At 48.9% G+C, this 8,849-nt stretch overlaps 1 protein-coding gene across 2 annotated transcripts in view; it reads right to left on the bottom strand.

The window, feature by feature from the left end:
* Positions 1 to 5,185: 5,185 nt before the first annotated feature.
* Positions 5,186 to 8,849, bottom strand: part of RAB13 (RAB13, member RAS oncogene family) — a 6,956-nt gene continuing 3,292 nt past the window's right edge. For both annotated transcript variants that reach the window (XM_003802272.3, XM_012813013.2), the window contains 6 exons: positions 7,111 to 7,171; positions 6,746 to 6,823; positions 6,547 to 6,636; positions 6,361 to 6,426; positions 6,221 to 6,274; positions 5,186 to 5,674 (listed from right to left, as the gene is read on the bottom strand). In XM_003802272.3, the coding sequence (XP_003802320.1) occupies positions 5,603 to 5,674; positions 6,221 to 6,274; positions 6,361 to 6,426; positions 6,547 to 6,636; positions 6,746 to 6,823; positions 7,111 to 7,171 (421 nt within the window). In that variant the 3' untranslated portion in view covers positions 5,186 to 5,602. The remainder of the gene's footprint in view (positions 5,675 to 6,220; positions 6,275 to 6,360; positions 6,427 to 6,546; positions 6,637 to 6,745; positions 6,824 to 7,110; positions 7,172 to 8,849) is intronic.

Below are 8,849 nucleotides of genomic sequence, written 5' to 3' on the forward strand. Positions count from 1 at the left end.
AAAAAAAAAAAAAAAAAAAAAAAGCAGCTTTGGGCGCCAGCCCATACACTGAGGGTGGCAGGTTCAAACCCAGCCCCAACCAAACTGCAACAACAACAAAAAAACAGCAGGGCGTTGTGGCGGGCACCTGTAGTCCCAGCTACTTGGGAAGCTGAGGCAAGAGAATCACCTAAATCCAGAAGTTGGAGGTTGCTGTGAACTATGACACCCTCTATGAGAGTGATGTAGTGAGACTCTGTCTCTACAAAAAAAAAAGTCTCATGCCGGTAATCCAATCAGGGAGGCCGGTGGCGGGTGGAGTGCCTGAGCTCACAGGTTCAAGACTACCCTGAGCCAGAGCAAGACCTCTTGATACAGGACAAGTGACATCCCAGCCAGCTTGTGGAACTGGGGGGCTGGACCAGCTGCCTCCACTTTGGTGGTATTGATGCTGTGGCAGCAAGCAGAGGAACCAGCAGGCTGGAGGGCAGGTAGGGGGGCTGTGCAAGAGGCTCCAGTAGCCAGAGGGGCCAGACAACTGCTGGGGAGACACCAGCACCTTAGGCTGAACAGGGAATTTTTTAGGCCTGGTCAATTTTATGTAAGTTTCCTAGGCTTGGGAATGAAAGGCATTGTACTGATTCGTTCATGATGTTGTCCCAGACATGCTAAATGTTAACTACTGGGCTCGGTGCCGGTGGCTCAAGTGGCTAAGGTGCCAGCCACATACACCTAAGGTGGCAGGTTCAAATCCAACCCAGGCCGGCCTAACAACGATAGCTGCAACCAAAAGAAAAAATAGCCTGGCGTTTTGGTGGGTGCCTGTGATCCCAGCTACTTGGGAGGCGGAGGCAGGAGACTTGCTTGAGCCCATGAGTTGGAGGTAGGTTTCTGTGAGCTGTGATGCCACAGCACTCTACCCAGGGGGACAGCTTGAGGCTCTGTCTCAAAAAAAAATAAATGTTAACTACTGAGTGTCCCAGTTATGTCACAAAGAGTCCCAGACTAACTACCAATACTAAATTTAACTACAGAAAGCCCCATGTGACTATATATACCCCTAGACAAAGAATCGAGAGAGACAGAGGGAGCGAGTTTTTCTCTCCTGACTTGGGTGTTCTCTCTGCCAGGAGCTCTGGTGCTTCTGTATTCTTTTCTGTAAATAAATCCTGTCTTACCACTGATCTGTGGGCCACAGATTCATTCTTCAAATCACTGAGACCAAGAACCTACTGAAGAGCAAAATTCGGGTATCACTCTCTTAAAAATAGCCGGGCGTTAGGGTGGCGCCTGTGGCTCAAAGGAGTAGGGTACCAGAGGTGGCGGGTTCAAATCCAGCCCCGGCCAAAACTGCAAAATAAAAAAAAAAAATAGCCGGGCATTAGGCGGTGCCTCTGTCTCAGTGGGTAGGGCGCTGGCCCAATATCCCGAGAGTGGCAGGGTTTGAACCTGCCCCGGCCAAACTGCAACAAAAAAATAGCCGGGCGTGTGGCAGGCGCCTGTAGTCCCAGCTACTTGGGAGACTGAGGCAAGAGAATCGCCTAAGTCCAAGAGCTGGAGGTTGCTGTGAACTGTAACACTGCACTTTAGGGAGGGTGACAAAGTGAGACTCTATCTAAAAAACAAACAAACAAACAGAATAGCCTGGTGTTGTGGCACATGCCTGTAGTCCCAGCTACTGGGGAGGCTGAGGCAAGAGAATCCCTGAGCCCAAGAGTTAGAGGATGCTATAAGCTATAATGCCACTACTGAGGATGACAAAGTGAGACTCTGTTTCAAAAAGAGAAAAGGAAACTCATGGCTGTAATCCCAGCATTTTGTGGCCAAGGCAGAGGATTGCTTGAGGCCAGGGGTTTGAGATTATCTTGAGCAACACAGCAAGACCATACAAAAAAATAGAAAAATTGGGTGGCGACTGTGGCTCGGTAGGGTGCTGGCCCCATATACCAAGGGTGGCGGGTTCAAATTCAGCCCCAGCCAAACTGCAACAAAAAAATAGCCAGGCGTTAATAGCGGGCGCCTGTAGTCCCAGCTATTTGGAGGCTGAGGCAAGAGAATAGCCTAAACCCAGGAGCTGGAGGTTGCTGTGAGCTGTGTGACGCCAATGCACTCTACACCGAGGGCAATAAAGTGAAACTGTCTCTACAGAAAAAAATAGAAAAATTGGTGGTGGGTATAGCTTGGTGGGTAGGGTGCCTGGCCACATACAACCAGGCTGGCAGGTTTGAACCTGGTCCAGGCCAGCTAAACAATGACAACTACAACAACAACAACAACAAAAATAGACAGGAGTTGTGGCGGGCACCTGTAGTCCCAGCTACTTGGGAGGCTGAGGCAAGAGAATCATTTAAGCCCTAGAGTGTGAGGTTGCTGTGAGCTAGGATGGTATGGCACTCTACTGAGGGCGACATAATAAGACTGTCTTAAAAAAAAAGGCAGCACCCATAGCTTAGTGGGTAAGGCACTGGCCACATACACCAGGGCTGGGAGTTTCGAACCCAGCCTGGGCCAGCTAAAACAACGACAACTGCAACCAAAAAATAGCCAGGCGTTGTGGCAGGCACCTGTAATCCCTGCTACTTGGGAGACTGAGGCAACAGAATTGCTTAAGCCCAAGAGTGAGGTTGCTGTGAGCTGTGATGCCATAGCACTCTACCCAGGGCAACAGCTTGAGACTCTGTCTCAAAAAATAAAAAAATTCAAACATTTAAAACAAAGAAAAAAGATTTGTAGCCAGGTGATGTGGCAAGCTCCTCTAGTCCCAGCTACTTGGGAGGCTGAGGCAAGAGAATCGCCTAAGCCCAGGAGTTGGAGGTTGCTGTGAGCTGTGTGACGCCACGGTGCTCTACCGAGGGCGATAAAGTAAGACTCTGTCTCTATTTAAAAAAAAAAGATTTCACTTCCAATAACCTTACCAAGCAACTATCTGGGATCTCTACTCTGAAACTGGATTTTAAAATATCTGCTCTTTGGTATGATGAAGATGTCAGTCTCCTTCCTAGAAGCCACCAAGTGTTCAGTCTTTCCTCATCTCTTGAGCCAGTTAAGCCAGCTGTGATGTTTGTGGTAAAATTCAAGTATTAGCCACAATAAATAAGGCTTATTTCATCTCCAAAACTTGGAAACTTAATCCATGTGTTCAATTATTTTATTAAATTTATCAATTATTTCTCACAGTATCATTAGATTTCTGAGTGTTGTTTTACCAACAGAAACAGCAGCAGAAAAGGAGACTTGGCTGCTGTCTGGTAGCCATCCACTGTTACAATTAAGGGTTGGGGTTTTTTTTTTTTTGACACAGAGCCTCAAGCTGTCGCCCTGGGTAGAGGGCTGTTACATCACAGCTCACAGTAACCTCCAACTCCTGGGCTCAAGCAATTCTCCTGCCTCCACCTCCCAAAAAGCTAGGACTACAGGCACCCGCCACAACCACAACACCCGGCTATTTTTTGGTTGCAGCCATCATTGTTGTTTGGCGGGCCAGGCTGGATTGGAACCTGCCAGCTCAGGTGTATGTGGCTGGCGCCCTGGCCACTTAAGCCACAGGCACCAAGCCGGGTTGGGGATTTCTTGATCGGCTTGAATGTTGTATACATGAATAAAACTTATAATAGTACATTTTGTCCTAATCAAATCTGACATTTTCATTGATCTGATAAAAGATCAAATCTGTGAGATAGTTTTGCTGTGTTGTGTATGATGAAAGGGACAACACATACTTGAGGGGGCTGTGTAGCAAGCCTGAATTCACATTTTGTTGTTGTTTTTGGCCGAGGCTGGGTTTGAACCCACCACCTCCAGTATATGGGGCTAATACCCTACTCCTTGAGCCATAGGTGCCGCCCGTTGTTTTTTGAGACAGAGTTGTCTCACTCAGTCCCCTTGAGTAGAATGCCCTGGCATCATAGCTTACAGCAACCTCAAACTCCTGGGCTCAAGCAATCTTTGTGCCTCCATCTCCTGAGTAGCTGGGACTATAGGTGCCCTGCATAATGCCTGTGGCTAGTTTTTCTTTCTTTCTTTTTTTTTTTAGAGACAGAGTCTCACTTTATTGCCCTTGGTAGAGTGCTGGGACATCACTGCTCACAGCAACCTCTAACTCCTGGGCTTAGGCTATTCTCCTGCCTCAGCCTCCTCAGTAGCTAGGACTATAGGCACCTGCCAGAACGCCCGGCTATTTTTGTTGTTGTTGTTGCAGTTTGGCCAGGGCCGGGTTTGAACCCGCCACCCTCGGTATATGGGGCCAGTGCCCTACTCACTGAGCCACAGGCACTGCCCTAGTTTTTCTGTTTTTAATAGAGACTACAGATGGGGTCTTACTCTTGCTGAGGCTGGTCTTGAACTCCTAAGCTCAGGTGTTTCACTTGTCTCAGTCTCCCACTGAACTCAGCCCTACCTCTTGCTCCTTGCTGTTTTCCTCACCAGTTAAACCACTGGGGAAGATATGACTAGTCCTGGTGCCATGGGAATTCAGCCAAATTCAGAAATTCAGGCAGGCTCAGTGCCTGTGGCTCAAGCAGCTAAGGCGCCAGCCACAAACACCTAAGGTGGTGGGTTCGAATCCCCAGCCCAGGCCCACCAAACAACAATGATGGCTGCAACCAAAAAATGGCCGGGCGTTGTGGCGGGTGCCTGTAGTCCCAGCTACTTGGGAGGCTGAGGCAGGAGACTCGCTTGAGCCCAGGAGTTGGAGGTTGCTGTGAGCTGTGATGCCATGGCACTCTACCCAGGGGGATAGCTTGAGGCTCTGTCTCAAAAAAAAAAAAAAAAAAGAAAGAAATTCAGGCAGACCAACTTCTTTGGAGACCCAAGAATTGGGTTTGAGGCTGGGCACATGGCTCAGCACTTTGGGAAGCCGAGATGAGAGGATTGATTAAGGGTAGGAGTTTGAGACCAGCCTGGGCAACATGCAGAGCCTAGTATCTCCAAAAAATAAGATGGGTCAGGGCAGTGCCTATAGCTCAAAAGGGTAGGGCACCGGCCCCATATGCCAGAGGTTGTGGGTTCAAACCCAGCCCTGGCCAAAAAAAAAAACTGCAAAAAAATAAAAGATGTGTCTCAGTGCCTGTGGCTCTAGCAGCTAAGGATTACCTGAGCTCAAGAGTTTGAGGTTGCTCTGATCTCTGACGCCATGGCACTCTGCTGAGAACAACAGAGTGACACTCTCCCTCCCCCACAAAAAAAGTACCCAAACCATGGACATTTATACAATTGATGGTCTTTAATACCAAGAAAGACCATACAGAGTTACAGAATAGACCCAAACCTTCAGAAAGGGATGCTGAGTCAGCCTTTCACAGGAAATTATAACCTGATCTAGTTATGGGCTAAATCAATGAATTTATATTTTTGTTTGCCCTGAAAACCCAGGGAAGGTCTGAGGCCTAAGGCCTTCTATCCTTACCTTTCCTCCTCTTTCTCTTCCTATCCCTTTCTTTCACTTCCTCAACTCTTTCCCTTCCCTTCTCTCTGCTTCTTTCCTTCATTCCTACTTTCCCTTTTTGTCTTCTCCATTTTCTCCTCATTCTCCTTATCATCTACCTGTCTATCCCACCAACCCCCTCAGCCTTGCCTCCCTCATGTTCAGCTTCCAGGTTTAGGGTGGGGAGGCAAGAAAGGGTCCTCAGCTGAGAGAGCACTTGGTGTTCTTGTCACAGGGTTTCAGGTCAGTGCTGGGTGGCTTGTTGTCATTTCCCTAGAGGGAGAAGGGGGGAGGGTATAGGTGTGAAGGGCTAGTGGTGGGATGAGGCTATCAACTGTTGAAGTCAATCCACCCTCTGGGAGATCTTAGCACTTCCCCCTACTCAGTTTTTACCCCCAACACAGAAACACACAGACATACATACAGACACACACACAGACACACATACAAACACAGAACACAAACACAGTAACAGACATGGACACGCACAGAACACAGACATGGGGGCCGGTGCCATGGCTCAGTGAGTAGGGCGCCGGCCCCATATACCGAGGGTGGCGGGTTCAAACCCAGCCCCAGCCAAACTGCAACAGGAAAAATAGCCGGGCGTTCTGGCAGGCGCCTGTGGTCCCAGCAACTTGGGAGACTGGGGCAAGAGAATCGCCTAAGCCTAGGAGCTGGAGGTTGCTGTGAGCTGTGACTCCACAGCACTCTACCGAGGGCAATAAAATGAGACTTTGTCTCTAAAAACAAAGACAGACACAGACATAACACAGACACACACATGTAGTTTTACCTAGCCCAGCAGAACTAACTTACTCGTCTCCGGCTTCCTGACTTCAGCAAGATGTCCCGGGCCAGGGAACTAAAAGCCTAATAGTGGGGAGAGGAGACATTGATGAGAACAGTCTGGAGGTAAGACTACATACTCCATCTCTTTGAGGTGGGGTAGGTCTCACCTCAGCCACATTCACACTGGATTTAGCACTTGTCTCAAAAAATCGGATTCCGTGCTCTTGAGCCAACTATAGTGGTGAAGTGGGAAAGAAAGAGTTGGATTAAGGGCAACACTCAAGTCCTCTGTAATCCAACCCTGTCTTGGCCCTCCCAGCTCAGGTCTGGAACACCATCCACCCAACACCCACCTTATCAGCCTGCTCTTTCTGCACTCTCCTCTTGGCCTCCATGTCACACTTGTTTCCCAGCAAGAGGCGCTCCACCCCAGCTGAGGCATGCTGGGGGCAAAAGGGAAAGATGAGTAAAAGTTGGGTCTTGCCTATTTTACACTCCCCTTCATCCTCCAGATTCTTCCCAGTTCCCTGAACTCTTTTAGAGGGTCCTCACCTCTTTGATGCTTTTCATCCAGTTCTGAATATTCTCAAAAGACTTCTCATCTGTGATGTCATACACTAGGATAATGCCCTGGAGGATGGCAAATTTCACCTTGGACCATATTCTTGTTTAGGTTTCCCACTGCCCTCTAAGTGGTTCTACAAGTTCATCATGTCTAAACACTGTGATATGTTGGGCTCTCTACAACTCACAATGTACCCCCCCATCTTTCCCTCCCCCAGATCTGGAACCTTTGTTGTCATAAAACTGTACTCTTTCTTTTAAACTTTTTTACTTCATAAGGGAGGTAAGAAACCCACAGAACTATATTCTATTGCCTCACACCTTCATCTCTTCTCCAGAACCACACTTCATACCATGGCTCCTCGGTAATAGGCAGTAGTTATCGTCTTGAAACGCTCTTGCCCAGCTGTGTCCCTGAAGAAGTAGAAGGTTTCATGGAGTGGGATGGAGGGAAGAGTTTTCCAGGGGAGAATTGCTCTCCCTAAGAATTTAACTTTTGGGGGCAGTTCCTGTGGCTCAGTGGGTAGGGCGCCGGCCTCATATACTGAGCATGGCAGGTTCAAGCCCGGCCCCAGCCAAACTGCAACAAAAAAATAGCCGGTCATTGTGGTCGGTACCTATAGTCCCAGCTACTTGGGAGACTGAGGCAAAAGAATTGCCTAAGCCCAGGAGTTGGAGGTTGCTGTGAGCTGTGTGATGCCGCAGCACTCTACTGAGGGCGATAAAGTGAGACTCTGTCTCTTAAAAAAAAAAAAAAAAAAAAGAGGGTACAGGCCCAAAAAAAAATGTCTCTCTTTTTTTTTTTTGAGAAAGAATCTCACTTTGTCACCCTTGGTAGAGTGCCGTAGTATCATAGCTCACAGCAACCTCAGACTCTTGGCCCAAGCAATTCTCTTGTTTCAAACTTTTGAGTAGCTAAGGACTACAGGCACCTACCACAATGCCTGGCTATTTTTAGAGTTGGGATCTTGCTCTTGCTCAGGCTGGTCTCAAACTCCTGAGCTCAAGCAATCACCCACCTCGGCCTCCCAGAGTGCTAGGGTGACAAGTGTAAGCCACTACGCCTGGCCCCTCACTCCATTTCCTCTTTTATTTTGAGACAGTCTCAAGCTGTCACCCTGGGTAGCGTGCCATGGCGTCAAGGCTCATAGCAACCTCAAACCCTTGGGCTTAAGCAATTCTCTTGCCTCAGCCTCCCGAGTAACTGGGACTACAGGTGCCTGCCATAACACCCGGCTATTTTTTTTTGAGATAGAGCCTCAAGTTGTCGCCCTGGGTAGAGTGCTATGGCATCACAGCTCATAGTAACCTCCAACTCCTGGGCTCAAGAGATTCTCTTGCCTCCACCTCCCAAGTTGCTGGGATTACAGGCACCCACAACACCCGGCTATGTTTGGTTGCAGTGTCATTGTTTGGCAGGCCCGGGCTGGATTCGAACCCGCCAGCTCAGGTGTATGTGGCTGGTGCCTTAGCTGCTTGAACCACAGGCGGAGAGCCCCGTCTAGTTTGTTGTTGTTATAGTTATTCTGGTTTAGCTGGCCCTGGCCAGGTTTGAACCCTCCACCCTCAGTGTATGTGGCTGGCACCCTCCCGTGTGTGTGTGTGTGTGTGTGTGTGTGTGTGTGAACTCCTCACTCCGTTCTTTTTTTTTGCTGGGGTCTGGGTTTGAATCCGCCACCTCCAGTATATGAGGCTGGTGCCCTACCCCTTTGAGCCATAGGCACCGCCCACTCCATTCTTACTAGACATACTTTATCGTACCTATTGTACAAATGAGGAAAGAGTTGGATAAGCTGAATAACTATTGAGGGTCTGGCAACAAGTAACAGAACTAGGATTTGAACCCCTGTCTGCTCTTACATGTCACATCATAAGACCTCCATTGAGCCTCACCCCACTTACAAATCTTCAGGGTCGGCTCGGCGCCTGTGGCTCAAGAGGCTAAGGCGCCAGCCACAAACACCTAAGGTGGTGGGTTCGAATCCCCAGCCCAGGCCGCCAAACAACAATGATGGCTGCAACCAAAAAATGGCCAGGCATTGTGGCGGGTGCCTGTAGTCCCAGCTACTTGGGAGGCTGAGGCAGGAGACTC

The sequence above is a fragment of the Otolemur garnettii genome, unplaced genomic scaffold (genome assembly GCF_000181295.1).
Source record: "Otolemur garnettii isolate 467f Iridium unplaced genomic scaffold, OtoGar3 scaffold00244, whole genome shotgun sequence".
Classification (NCBI taxonomy): domain Eukaryota; kingdom Metazoa; phylum Chordata; class Mammalia; order Primates; family Galagidae; genus Otolemur; species Otolemur garnettii.